Raw genomic sequence first — 15878 nt, 5'->3', positions numbered from 1 at the left:
AAGTCCCAGTTAAATTATTGTTTCTTTAGAAAGGCAGCAGATATATGGGAAAATAATGAAGCCAACATCATCAAATTTTCTTTATCTTGGCCTCATGCACCAAAGCCCCCCCCCCCCCTGCTTCAGGTAGTGTACCGGTGTTTCTTGTATATCTTTACATCTGCTTCCTGTACAACCTCTGCATCAACTATGTCTTGAAATTTAACATCTTACAAAATCACTGCTTCATATTTTATAGGTTTTAGAGATAGCTTGTCTGGCCAAATTTCTTTCCACGGCTTTCCACTATAAAAGTTCATAGGGAATCTTTAATACAGTAGAATAAATTTTCAGTTTTATTGTAAATAGGATCCTATTGTACAAATAAGTTTACAGTCCTCGGTGAAGAAGTACAGATACAAAAGTAAAAATACTGTGGATGCCGCAGCGACCATTTCTGTGCACACGTATAACTGTGAAATACAGACCCAGGGGCACTTTACAAGAGTATTCTACTTACAAAAGTTCTTATCATTCTGACATTCATGAAATAGGAATCTGAATAAACTATAATCTGAAAAACTATATTTATGAAAGAGGGATCAATTGATATAATTTACCCTAATATCTTTTCTTAAACACCGGAATGATCATTCTAAATTATTTTAACTTTAGGACATTCAATAATACTACACATTCAGTATGTGATCCAACCAGGTAATAAAGATCATGGACAATATACCTCAAGGATAATGTAATGATAGTGTATTTATTATGTTTTCCAGCAAAATATCAATTTATTAATATTGAATTTTGTCTACAAATTTCCTATTCCAGAAATTTTCATTATCATCTTAATACAGAACATTGTAAAGTGTTCTTTTCATATTATGAAGTGTATTTTTTAAAAAGTTAATTTTTACTCCTTATAGTTTTTATAGAAAACAATATAAAAAAGATGAGTTGGCATACAATACTGCAATAACCACACATAAATGATACCAATCCACACTAGAGTCTGCAAACAACTCAACCACTGATCACCTGTGAAAATGTGCAAAACATGCTGCCACCTCTCTCCTTTTCCAAGACCTGTCAATGGAACCATTCCTATACAAGGCCTACTGCATACTTTAGACCATTGCATGGCTTGGCTATTTAAAGTTTTGTATCGTCGTTTACATAAAAAAAAATGGAGATTGGAGCAACGTAAGGATTAAATTCACTTCAATTCAAACCTTGCCAGAGACTGGGGGGGAGAGAGAGGTAAGGATGTCCTGCCTAATGTCCTTCCTCAGGTGTCAAGTGGTTAAGAAAGATGTGTTAAGGAGGTGGTGGTGCTGCTGCTAAACTGTAACATCAAAGGCAGAGAGAGATTATGGTTGGGGGTTTTAAGCACAATGCTAACACTAGTTCCTCAGTGAATATTGTAAGGCAGTTCACTTGACTCACCAGCAATAGTCTTCCTGCATGACAGTTACAGTGAAACAGTATGACTATAGTCTCATTAATTTATGTTTAATAGTAATCATGAAAATATAATACAAATATTTTAATAGTTACTTCAACGTTTAAAAAAAAAAATTATGTTTTGCCAGAAGAGACTTTAAAACGCCAATCAGCATTTTTTGCCTCAAAACTTGAGTGCCTATAAAATGTAAGGCACACTCCTACAGACCAATCCACTACTCCATAAAAGTAATTTTTAGCTGAAGATAAAAAACACAAACATTTTAATTCATTACAATTACTGTAGAAGAAATTGACTAATAATTGATCTCCCACTAAAAGCTTTCACTGTACCTCTCAAAGTCTCACACCTAGCAAGGCCCATAACTGGTTGCCAGACATGTACACAAACAAAACTATGCGCACCGTTCTTGCTAGCTGTACAAACCATAAAATATTTTTTAAATCTGCCATATCCTGAACACATTACTTGAATATAGCCACACAATGCTAAATATTATTATTTCAATGTTCTTAAAGTTAATAAATTAGGACAGTAAAAATAAGTTAGCTGAACCATTTACCAAATGATTACAAAATTAAGGATATGCATTTCAATAGAAAAAGCTATGAACAAGATCTCCTAAAGTCTAAAACAACTTGGATTCCAAGCAGACAGGAGCCACCGGGAATGAAATGTGAACAAAGCTTGAGAAACTCAAATATGAACTACAATCTTTACTCCAACCAGGGGTCATGATAACAAGGGTAAAATCTATTAGCAGCTACTGATAAAAATTCAGTCATATTACATTAGTATAACAGATGCACTGAGGTTAACATGTCAGAATTAAACACGTAAAATACACCTTCAATTAAAATTTAAATTTAAACTTACCAGCCTATGTGGCTCATATACTAAAAAACACATTTAATGCACAAATATTTTGAATGCTGCTTATGACAATGTGTGTCTCTGTGGGAGACATAGCTACAACAAAACACCAGTTTAACACATCATATTGCAACCTGGCACTTTGGAGTTAATGCTATTCAATTATATTGCAAGTCATTAGTATACAGAAAACTTGCATCTTTGGTTTCTACAAAGAAAGAGATTGGTTCTCAATTGCAAAATGCTATTACTAGTAGGTAAAGATTAGTAAATAAGGGTTGTTGTAAATATGTTTCAGATCCAAATAATAGACCTCTTAAAAAAGTCAAACAGACACTGGTTTCCTTTCACAGAGCCAAAGGAGAAACACACCTAATATATTTTCAACCTGGAAAACTGTGCCTTCCTGATGGGTCTCTCATGTGCAATGATGCATCCATCATGGAAAGAGCCAAGACAACTTGAGGTTATACGAGAACAAACAAAAGCATAAACTTAAGTCTTCAGCAAAGACTGTATGGATTACGTAGCAGTGTGTGTGTGTGTGTATATATGTTTAAGCTTTTTAAAAACCATGGACCTGTTAAGACACATCACTGTACAGTTCACAACCACTTTGGTATCAAACAGTTTTGCAGAGTTCCAGAACCCGCATTGTAAGAAATCCATTTCTTACAGTATCGCTAGGACTTTCAATTTACTACTTCTACACAAATCTTAATTCACTTTTGAATTAACCCCCTAGTTATGTTAAAAGATTAATTATTCATATTTTTCTTAGTTGTGAGTTCTGATATATGGACAGATAAGTTACAACCAGGTATTATAATACATATTCTTGTCTAAATAAACTGCTGGACAGGACAGCTCAACAGAACATGATGTACAACCAAGTGCAATCAAGCAGAACACTTCCAAACTTTACTACTCTGATAATGCATGCACACACGCACACACACAAATAGACAAGACACAGACAGACAGATAGACGCCCCCAGACACACACGTTCAATTTTAAAACAACACACACAAATAGACAGACACAGACAGACAGACAGATGCCCCCAGACACACACGTTCAATTTTAAAACATTGTTAAACTTAAGACTCTTTCCACATTTCTGTTTAGAATGTGTATGAATTCTCGTGAAGAGCTGAAAATATGTAAATTATCATTTGGAAATGGATTGCTTTTTCAACACATGTATTTGTTTCGAGACCATTCACTTCTACATTCAACTCGTAAAGTATACTCTTAGTTTCAAAACACAATACAACACAGCTGCAATTCAAAGCAGCCATATATTTTTGGGACAACATGATATGGTGCGACTGTTCCCACATTCTAGACACACTGAAGACAAACGCGTGAAGGAAGATATGAAACAAAAATAGAGTAATGATGGTCACAAGATGGCCCGGCCAAATATTGGCCATTTCAAATTATTTTTTCATCCAAAAATCTGCATTAAATTAAAAAGTACTTAAAAATAATGGCTACATAATATACATATATCAAATTTCACTGATATGCAGATGACAATAAATGGAAAACTACACTGAACACACAAACAAATTCAATAAAAAAAATTACATGTGAATATGTACAATTACATATTCACTTAAAAAAACAAGTGAAACATTATATAAAATCTGACAAGAATAGCAGATAAAAAGACCAACATGAAAATAACATTGGTATTTTATTAAAAATACTGCATGTACCCAAATGATAAAAAGACTATATAAACTATTTTTTTTTTTTTTTGCAGATCAATTTCCCTAAGGTAAGCTTTTATGAGTAGACTTGCATTTAATGTAAAGTGAAGAAGACCACTTTGAGTAGACAAAGAAATAATCTCAGAATATTTATCAATTACAAGTCAGAAGCCATACTCTCTCCATAAATAAAATATATCTATTTTAACCTTTATATTTTACACCATAAATTTACCATTATGGACAATGCTGAATAACAATACAACACACCATACATGTACCATTAAATGTACACCATCAAATGTGCAACAATAGGATGTACATCGAACGTGTGCCAAAATATGATGTATACCAAATATGATGCACTTCAGTATGAATACTGTGCCATATGATACTATGTATGAGCCACAATACATTGCAGAGCATGTATAATCACTGAAGCATGCTGTCTAGTACTCTGCTGCACTTCAGATAACTCCCAATATCACTGTTTATCCACTTTCTGAAGATGACGATGCATTTTACAAAATGGTTTAGATCTACTCAATAATTATATAGTACAGTTGATAAAAGTTAATTGAACTATAAATTATCATACCTGAAAGAATTCAAATTATCTTCTGCTGAAACTTGCCTTGGCTTCGTCATACATTGGAGAGCCAACACGTGTCGGCCGTCCACTCCTTTTTCTTTCTCCTGCTGAGGATGAATGCATTTTTTTATCCAGCCAAACTTAATAAAGCTAAATGCATATTATGTATTCAGGAAGTATACTTGCACTGCCCCCCCCCAAAAAAAAAGGGTATTTCAAACATGCCACCCAAGTAAAATGCTGTATACTTTAATCATAAGTAGACACCTTTGCTGGCTAGCATTTGTAGGCATCATATGTAAGCAAAGTTATAGAAGTTACCATCTACTTCAATCATTCTGATCAAATCAACTCAAAAGAGAAGCAAATAGAGCGTTACCATGCCAGCGTTTCAATTTTCCTGATGCACATGCACACAATTTTGGCAATGGTTCTTTTCCAGGTGAACTGAGCCACATGTAGGAAGAACCATATGCCATTGGATGTTCAAATGTGAAAACGATGCTAACCAGAATAACAACCAGTTTGTTGCTATTCTAGCAACAAACTCCATCAGAATAAAGAGGAATCGGCAACAAGAAAGAGTTCAAATGTTCAAGACTGTGGCAGTGCAAATTTTATGAATTACAAAACTAAGATCAAGAATAAATATAGAAGCCAGGATGATGGAAGTACAGTAATAACTAAAGTCAACCTCTCACTAGCATCTAGCCCCCAAAAAGTTATTTTTTATTTGACTTGTCACTTATGGTTAACCTGCCACAAGTTAACAATGCTACCGCAAGAACTGACACAGTTATGCCATGCTGTGTATAGTTAGCGACATGAACATAACTGTCATATACCATGACCCACCTCAGTGGTTCCATGGCCCAGTTAACTTAAAAGTTACACTAACCATAATAATAATAATAATAATAGTAGTAGTAATAAAAATAGTACATAAAAAATTATTATTTTTATTAACTGCCTTGGCTTTGTCCACACTGCTCACTCAGGGCAGCTTTTCATATATAGTTTTTTTTCTCCATACTGTGGATCACGAGCAATGACGGTCCAACAATTTTTTCCTTACTTATCCAAAATGTTATATTCTACTGGATGGCATTGGTATTCTTCTACGAAAGTAGAAGTGAATTAATGTAAATGTGAAATACAACCTGTTACATACATTCAAATTGCATGTGACCAAAGACTTGTAAATTTAAGTGTGTGTGTGTATGTAAAGCAAATTTCAGGATACACAAATTGATGAAAAATTGTGTTGCCAATTTCTTAAAATAGCCCACAATATAAATCTACTACATTATAAGAAGTAGCAAAGTGATAAACAAAACACCATCTTTAATCAATGGGATAAACAGTTACATCTTAAAATGTATTCCCTCATTTTAAAGACACTAAGTACATTGTATGAGCAGTAGACACCTGATTTTAATGTGAATTTCTTCTGCCTAGACATTTACTGTACATTGTCATCACATTGTCCACCTTTATCGCTGCACTTCTCCACCTTAATTATTATACAAAGAGAAACATCTATATAGAGGCCTTCCATAAGTCACTCGTGTAACAGCAACTGAGAGAAGAATATGCAGGAAGTACGAAGAGGGACTGTATGTGTGAGGTAGAATGTACATTAGAGAATCTGTGGGTAAGTACTGGCAAGTACAATTTAGTACAAGACTGTATGGTAGAATCGAGTGCATACCAATGTCTACAGGGTACACAATGTCTACAATGTCTTCTAGGCTGCATGCTCACGCCTTCGCATGAGATCGTGTGTGTGTGTGTGTGTGTGTGTGTGTGTGTGTAATTACCAGAGTGTAGTTACAGGACGAAAGCAACACTCATGGTATCCGGTCTTCCCAGTACTGTCATACAACGCTTTGAAACTACCGACGGTTATGGCCTTGACTACTTTCTCACTCAAGTTGTTCCAACTGTCTGCTACTCTGTTTGCAAAAGAAAACTTTTATAATATTTTTTGGCACCTTTGTTTCCTTAGCTTGAATCAATGTCTTCTTGTTCTTGATGTTGCCAGTTCCAGGAATTCCCCTTTGTCAATTTGGTAAATTCCCATTATAATTTTGTAAGTGGTGATCATATTGAACCTTTCTTCTATCTTCTAGCTTTGATGTACAGTATTCTGAGAGACTAGAGGCATTAAATAACTAATTTTTTCAGGTTTGGAAGACATTTTGTAGCATGCCTTTGCATCTTTTCCAGTTTATGGATGTGCTTCTTGAGATATGGACACCATACAACTTCTGTATATTCCAATTTTATCACAAAAGTCATGAACAGTTTCTTTAGTATTTCGCCATCCATGTAATTAAAAGCGGTATGAGTGTGTGTGTGTGTGTATATACACACACATAAAAGGGGCATTTGCTAAAGGCAAGCCAAAATGTTGTCAGTGACCAGGTGTGTAGGTACATGAAGGTGTATGTATCTAGAGATGTGCCGAGATCAAGTTTGGTTACGAGTATCGTCTTACACGAGCCATCCTTGACAGAGCAAAAGACTAATAGGCTATAGTCAGTATAATGATCCATAATCCATTTGAGATTCTACAGACAACTATAATAAAATATATAATTTATTAACAACTTTTACAGATAATTTCCATGATATGATGATATCCAAAGATCATAACTGATGAATATTTCCCTTTGTTGTGATCCATTTTCATGTAATATCAACATAGATGCCATCCATGATAAATATAATCTGCCAAGCTTTAACCCACTTACAAGTAGAGGTACAAGTGGATACAGCTTACATTAGATACCAACAAAGAAAATTAACAATATTCATACATTCTCAATAAAATAACACACAAACCACAGGACTTTATCTTATTCATATATCATAAAATATAACAAAATTAAGCATGTTATTAAAATGAGACAATATAAAACATGAAGACACTAGGCAAGTAACTAGAAATACAAAATGACATTGATGTTCTGGAATTTCTATTTAAAAACTTTACATTGGTGGCTTGTCTCAATAACCCAATGAAGAGATCTCACGAAGAGTGACCTGACAACTACGACAATCTAAAAAACAAAGATTGCTTATATTAAACTTCAGTTTTGGCTTGATATACAAAGATAGTTTATCTGGGAGCTATGAAAATACAGTAAAGACATAACTGTATCAAGGTGTTCCATGACCAGTTGTATTTTGAAGATAAATTATTGCTTTTTACATGAACCCCCACACCGATACCAGCTGTTTATATCAAACCATACCACCTAAACTAAAGAATATCATAAAGCTATTTCCTATCGCTTTGTAGATGAATCCATGAGGTTACTTCATGGACAAGTGAAGCAAACCTATCTTTACAGTAAAAAGCAATGAGATTTCATACTAGATAAAAAATTAAAACAAGTTTCCAATTAAGAAAATTACAATGCATGTTAAGCCCAGATGAAAATATAGTATATCATAAATTCCATTTTTATTAATAATTATAATTTTGAGCCTTAAAAACTATCAGGTATCATTTACACAATTGGTTGCAAACTTGAAAACATGGACGATGTGAAACGATGTACAATATCCTGACATAAGCATTCATTAACCAGAGTGTACTTAATGTTTGGATGCTTCTCTATTAAATATAAATAATTAAATTCATTATAACACAAGTGACAAATTATAAAATATACATCAGAAAGAATATATTAAAACAAAACCTAAACCAATAAAAATGAGCCCATTAAAAGCCTACACAAGTCTGCTGAACATTGCACGAATGTTAATTTCTGTACCCTAGAAAAATTGAAATAAATATGTTCCTCCTCTTGCATTGTTGTTCTTATACCGATTAATAATCCTCCCACTCCAAAACCACTCCAGTGGTTCAGAGTTAAGTGTTTCGATTGATCCCTATAGGAAAGCAGAACCTTTAAATTCATGGGTGTGTTAATAATTCACAAAAAACTGCAATCTTCCTGTCATAATTTAATGCCACCTATAATGAGGGAGAGAAGGAAAAGTAACAAGAAGCAAGCTCAGCAAAACTATACATTGCATAACGGCTCGTTTCAGCTTTATCATTAACGCTAAGCTTGCCTCAGGCTACGTCAGGAGATTCAATATACATCCACGGAGCCCAAAACCTGAAGCACTGAGGGAAAACAGAAATCTGGATGCTCTACAGTCAAGCACCAGAAACACAGTCAAGAAATATTTGGAAAATTAAATGTCTCATTTAAATATATTTGTCTTTTGTATCCTGCTCTTTTGATACATTCTTAAACACAGTCTCAAGATCACCAGCTCAAAGTTTTCACTTCCTATCTCTTACAATCCAACATATATTCTTAATAATTATCCCTACGTTGGTAATGATGTTGAGAGGGTGAACTGTGAGGTTGGTTGTTGAAGCGGGACCCATGAGCCCTACCACGGCTGCCAGTGTGTTTCCTCATGTTGAACCTGTCAAATCATAAATATACTTAAATATTACAGTATTGTAGTATACCTTAATAAAGTACATTAAATATATTTAATATTTTACCATTTGTTGATTCCTCAATCAATGCAAGAACAAGTAATGCACATCAACAGTAATCTCTTTCACAGGTTACATCATAAGATAAAGACAACAATAAGCATTATCTAAAAAATACAAACCATGCACTGAATGTAATGAAATGTACTTTTCTGGTGGGCCTATCAAAAGCTCCCTGAGCAGGTGCTGCCATGCCTCAAGGAGATGCAACAGCACACTGAGACCCATCCTTGCCTACCTCAAGCCAGCACCAGAATCTGGCTCTCTACAAAATAAGGGAGCCTTTCAGATCAGAGAAAAGTCCAAAACTGAGGGAAAAGAAAACACTCAAGCACAACAAAATAAGCAATTGCTTTAAGAAAATTTGGTGCCCAGGGGTAACAAGGCAAATGATCATTGCCACAAGATAACCATCTATTGCAGATGTGCAAAAGGTACTCGGAGAACTCTTTATCAACATCAGAGGCCTGAGACTGTTCAACACGCTTCCACTACACATAAGGGGCATAACTGGCCAATCCCTCACAGTGTTCAAAAGAGAACTCAATAAACACCTCCAAAGGATACCTGATCAAGTATATATATATAAAACAGCAAATCTGCATCATACTTGGTAAGCGAGGGAGTTTTTTGATTGTAACTTACAAACTATCATAAAATGTCATTGACTAGGAAATTAAGATATTTCATATCTTTCTTGGCCAAAGAAATTTATCCATGCTATCTCACCATAAACAAAGTTAAAATACTGTATGGGAGAAATATTGATTGCCATCTTCTGCCAATTATATTAAGGAGTATAGCACTTACATTACTCCTTATTTAATTGCTACACTCAAGAATCAAACATGTAAATATTATGTGTATGCAAAAAATATATCACATGTTGAAGAACTAGCTGGCTGGCTGGCTGATGAATGATGGCCACCCACCCAGCCACATCCTGGCTCTTCATATTGACACTAATTTATTATAAAGTAGGCATAAATAAAGGTTTATAATGACAGGAGCAAAACTATATTGGCAAATTTGCATCATAATAATTGAGGAAGTGTTACAGTGATAGGAAAATGTTATCTGCAAAGCAATGTCTGCTTTATTTTCTTGGCCAAATAAACTCACCTTTATGCTATCTCCCCTTCAAGTGAAAGATCTGAGAAATAGAATGCTTACTAACAAAAGAATAAAAAATGCTGGGAAGAATTAAGCAGAGTTTAATAGGAGGCCTGGTCGGCGACCGGGCCGCGGGGACACTAAGCCCCAGAAGCACCTCAAGGTAACCTCAAGGTAGGAGTTCGTGAGGCAATGTCTGAAGCCCTCTCACAGCCAGCATGACCTAGCCCTAATGATGTTACATGGTCTTTTCTCAAATTCCTAGATTTTCAGTTATTTGGACATTCAGAGGTACTAATTGGTCTGGATAATAGCAGTTGCACTGCATAAACAGAATGACAAGACTTTAGATAACAACCTTTCACGGTCGCACTCCATATCCTCCAATCTTTGTGTAAGAGCTAATTTTTGTTGAATAGCCATTCGTAAGAGTGAGTTAAGGGTTTTCTTCTCCTCTTCTGCAGCCACTAGTTGCCGTTGTACTTCATCCAGCTGAGTTACATATTCCTCACATCGAGCAGCAAACATAGCACGCAGACCTGTTCAACAAAGTAATGCATAAATTCAAACATATATTTTGCATTTATACAACATGTATGAGTTATAATTCAAGTTGTGCAATGTTCTGTGAATCACCATCCTATGTCTTCTATATGCAATGTTTATGTGTACTCACTGGAGAATGTGGCAGCATCCTCCTTCAGAAGTCGAAGTTCGTTACGTAGTTTCATCATCGTTTCAGAAACTATACTCTTCTCTGTCTCATATTTGGATTTTAGATTGGCCAAAGCAACCTGAGGAGTTGTGATTTTTGTTATACAATTAAATCATAGTTTAAAAAAATCAGTATAGAAACTATTATAAGCTCCAGAAAAATTTAATTTATTTTGGATACAAAATACATCACTAATAGCTTCTTTAACCTACTTTAAGTATATAAATATAATATAAAGCAATGCTATATTATATGAATAAAAATAATTCACATTATTTAGGCATTTTCACAAAACATGAGTGCCACTACCTGACCATACATACATAAACAGAGGGGGTAACCCTACATACAGTAACTACACTGACTGGTACAATTCCTAAGTGTGTGTATACAGAATACACTCTAGAAAGGTCTGTCTCTAAGTATACAGCATAGAAAATGAGCAGATGAACATGGATATCACAATAGGCCTATCACTGAAGGAGGCAGGGACGTTAAAACCTAACATTCCCAATACGCAATTTAAAATTTTAATTACAAATAAATTATCCTTTATTTCAATACGGTAGATTAAATCAGGAATATTACCTCGGCAGTGTTCTTATTTGCCTTCAAGACAGTACGAAGGGTAGCGATTTGCTCTCTCTTTGTGGAGAGGAGAGATTTGAGTTTGATCACCTGTTCTTGCAACTCCTGCACCTCGCTCTCACTTAGTCCACCTACAAATAGACGTGAAATTTTGTGTTGTTAAAAGGTCATTTTATGTATTACAGGAACAAACAAAACTTCTTGCTTAAAAAAATTATTTCAAATAAAGCATTTCTGAATATTTATACATATTCATTGTTTTCAACTTTCCCTACCTAAAGTACGCAAATAATGTATCTTCTGGAGTAGTCAAGTATTTTACCTGCATTTCCTAACATACGCTATAAAAACAAATTATGGTGTTTACTGAATCTCCAAAATTGTATCCCTTTCCCAAACACTTCAGATTTAAAGTATCAGGTTAGGTCACTCATTACTCCCTCCTGGTACACATGATGAAACTATAAGCTATGTGGCCTAAAATCATGAGCAATAACACTTATTACCTTGCAACACTCAATTTAGAAAATTATACAAAGTATCGCCTAAATGATCTGGCTCCAATGTATGTTATAGTCATACATAGAAGTTGAAGTGTTAGCAGTGTTCTGTTGCTAGCTATCTTTATTAAATATGTGGTGTACATATAAATTTCAAAAACAAATATCAAACAACATCCAATAGAGTCTGATTAAGACTTTATGCACTATGACCCACCAGAAGGAAGTCATGCATGACAAAATCTGCTAATAATGCAAATATTATATGAAAATAATAACTGAAGACAACTACTGTACAAGATTCTACTGGGATGACTTGGATGGATGCAGTAATGGCCCAGAGTGTGGGCTAGAGATCAATCCTCCAAGTAAGAGGCTGGGGAAGGAAGACCTGAGGTAGTCTGCCACCCATGAGGGAAGCAACTCCAGGTAGTCAACAAAAAAGAAAGCCCTATGAATTGACATCACACTAAATCTGTCCCCCAAAAGCCCATATAAATTGGATAACATCTATAGCTTGTGCAAAGCTAGCAAACATCATGACTGCCTTCAGGAAGTTTGAGGAGTTATCCAGGATGCTACACAATTTAACTTACTTTCAGAAGGTGATGACTCCTTATACTAACTTACTTTCAGAAGATGACGACTCCCTTGCAAGTCCCTTTTCCTTGCTTAGCTCTATTGTATGCTCTACAGATTTCTTAAGATGTCGGATCTGGTCAACTATGGTGTCCACAATCTCACGAACTGCAACTGGGTCACTGTTATCCACCTGAAAGATTTATTCAGTTTTGAGAAAGCTCAACATCATTGTTTAATTATATTAATATCAACCATAGCAACCCCAAAACCTCACTTGTACTTACATATCAATTAAAAAAAAAAAAGTGTGGTATGTGTTCAGATACCTTTGTATGGGACTCCACTAAACTTTACATGATAGTGAAGGGCCTTCATGAAGCAGTCACACCGCAAGTAGGCGTGTTGCAGCCACTGGGGACTGTGGAGGCCGTTCAAACAAAATTTAGTATTTTGGGAAACTTCAAAATTCACAATAATGTGGTAGTGAAGAGCCTTACAGTAAACAATCTTCACTATACATAATCTTCTAAATAGCAAGATGTAGTGAAGATGCTCACTATTCATGAAATTTGCCCCATTTTTTACCTAAGCAATGTCAGATTCCTCCTGTAATATCGTTCACTTTTCGTGGTTTTTACATGAAAAGGACAACTTTTGTAAAAATAGACATTTGTATGGTCAGCACAGTAATCAAATCAGTCAATGTGATGTCGCTGCACATATTTGACTAACAGCACATCTGACAAGTTAATGAGACTGAATACCTACCAGAATTGTCAGCCTGTGAACTCTGATGAACTAGTAAAGCATTCACTTCTACACTACATTACTGAATGTGAAACTAAAAGATTTTACACCTCCTGGGCTATTGTACAATCAACTATGTAACTAATGGAATCTGGCACAGTAGAAGACATCCTAACAATTTATACTAAATTGATTTGTCCATTCTTTTTTTAAGTTACATCTTGTAAAGCTATTCCTATCATGTGTGGTATGAACAATAAACAGTTTCATTTATAAATTTATACATTAAAACATTTATTCTATCTGATGTAGTAGAGTGTAACTTCATGAAATATATTTACTGTTAATCAATCTACAATTTAGACTTAAGACAGCAATTTCGACAGCTGTCAGGGGGGCCTGATAGCTGAATGGACAGCACTCAGAATCCGTAGTCCTGAGGTTCCAGGTTGAATCCCCGGCAGTTTCTTTCACTGTGATGCTCCTGTTACCTAGTAGTTAAGACATCTGCTACGGGCTGCTTCCTGGGGGTGTGTAACAAAAAGGAGGCCTGGTCGAGGACCGGGCCGCGGGGACACTAAGCCAATAAATCATCTCATGATAACCTCAAGATATTGTCTTGTATATGATTGTCTGTCCTGTGTGACAGTGAATATTTAGCAGCATTTTGTCAATAAAGCAATCAATAATAAGTAATCCAAGTCTACTTTTCCAGTTTGTGAATTAGCTTTTTGACACGATCCATATTTATAGGGAATGTCATAAAAGGTTATGTTCATCTAAAAGATGCACTCCATGCATCTTTCTCTTTCATGCTATATCTTAGTTACCCTGCCATCTAACTCACATTCATCATGTATGCTCAACTACATCTACTTTTGCCAGGTTCAGAACAGGGGCGCCCTGTTCTGAACCCATGTTATCCAGGGTTACGTAGACATTGATTCCATGTGTTTTGTGATTTTGCTATCAGTCTACAAAGGATCAACCATTCTTGTGGATGGCCAAATCACTTCTGTTGTGAAACCTTATTAATGAATACAAATTCTTTAACTCAAATAATGTCTTTCTTTCCCGTTTTAAATTTATTATTCCAGCTTTAACTACAGTACATCCCAACTTTATTTTAAGAAAGTCAATTAAACCTACATTATTCCTTATGTAATCCTCCTATCTCAATAACATTAAATGCAGATCAATTTTGCTATATATAGCAATTTACATGCATAATAAATTGTCAAAGGACTTTGACTAAAATTCTACCGATAAAAACTTACAAAATCAGAAAGTGTGACATCAGTGCGAAGTTTGGCACGGAGAGCCTCAAGATGTGTTGCAGCCAAAGTAGGAGATGAAGGTTTACGATCTTCTTCACCACCTAAAATAAACAAATGGCCCGTGTATATTACAGACAGTTTGTCTTATGTTGCTATCAAGTGGATGATATGACAATGGGCGAGTGCAATATATTTTAATATCTATGACCTTAATTCAGGGCTGATATATCCCCACCTTATTCAGTGGGAAATGAGTAAACAATAATGATGTCACAGTTATACCATGATTCCAGCATGTCATCCAAAAATGATAGTACAGTGGACCCTAGGTTTACGAATTTAATTCGTTCCAATAGACAGCTCGTACATTTAAAATTTGTAAACCAAAAGAATTTTCCCCTAAGAAATAATGTAAATTGAATTAATCCATTCCACACACCCAAAAATATCAACTTAAAAATATATTTCATACAAAATACTATTCATATTTTTTACTATACAGTACCTTACCTTTATTGAAGACTCTTGTTGTGTTGGCATATGAAAACCAGTGAGAAGGGGGGTGATGGGGGAGGAGGAGGGTGTTAGTGTTTGCAAGAAGTCCCCTTCCATTATAACATCAGGCACTGATGACATTTCTGGGGTACACTCTCTCCAACGGTTTGCAGGTACACCACTAGGACCTGGTTGTGACTCGCTGCATGCTTGTCTTACTATCTTACTAAGAATCTGTCTAAGACACTTACCTGCTTGAAGGAGTTCTGGGAGTTGCTCTACTCACCACACCCAGCCTGAGGCCAGGCTTGTGATAGCTTAGTCCAACAGGCTGTTGCTTTGAGCGGCCCGCAGGCCCACGTATCCACCACAGCCCTGTTGGTCAGGCACTTTTTGAAGAAAACTATCTAGTTTTCTCTTGAAGATGTCCACGGTTGTTCCGGCAATATTTCTTATACTGTACTCGCTGGGAGGATGTTAATCAACCATGGCCCTCTGATGTTTATACAGTGTTCTCTGATTGTGCCTATGGCACCCCCTGCTTTCCACTGCTTCTATTTTGCATTTTCTTACATAACATAATAGAGTGAACAATATTTTAATGTGTGGAGTTGGTACCTGGCCCTCCAGTATTTTCCACGTGTACTTTATTTGACATCTCTCGTCTCCTTTCTAGTGAGTACATTTGGAGAGCTT

At 35.5% G+C, this 15878-nt stretch overlaps 1 protein-coding gene across 5 annotated transcripts in view; it reads right to left on the bottom strand.

Moving 5' to 3' along the window:
• Positions 1-322: 322 nt before the first annotated feature.
• Positions 323-15878, bottom strand: part of BicD (protein bicaudal D) — a 30442-nt gene continuing 14886 nt past the window's right edge. For 2 of the 5 annotated variants that reach the window (XM_045767855.2, XM_045767853.2), the window contains exons 10-16: positions 14688-14788; positions 12712-12853; positions 11582-11712; positions 10955-11072; positions 10637-10817; positions 8992-9089; positions 4048-4741 (exon numbers count right to left, since the gene is read on the bottom strand). In XM_045767855.2, the coding sequence (XP_045623811.2) occupies positions 4656-4741; positions 8992-9089; positions 10637-10817; positions 10955-11072; positions 11582-11712; positions 12712-12853; positions 14688-14788 (857 nt within the window). In that variant the 3' untranslated portion in view covers positions 4048-4655. Of the gene's footprint in view, positions 4742-7222; positions 9090-10636; positions 10818-10954; positions 11073-11581; positions 11713-12711; positions 12854-14687; positions 14789-15878 lie in introns of those variants that run through there. The other 3 variants (XM_069318628.1, XM_045767854.2, XM_069318629.1) reach the window with 3 other exon arrangements.

Source organism: Procambarus clarkii, chromosome 91 (assembly GCF_040958095.1).
Source record: "Procambarus clarkii isolate CNS0578487 chromosome 91, FALCON_Pclarkii_2.0, whole genome shotgun sequence".
Taxonomy (NCBI): Eukaryota; Metazoa; Arthropoda; class Malacostraca; order Decapoda; family Cambaridae; genus Procambarus; species Procambarus clarkii.
The sequence above is the reverse complement of the archived record's forward strand: the minus strand, read 5'-3'. Positions and strand labels throughout refer to the sequence as shown.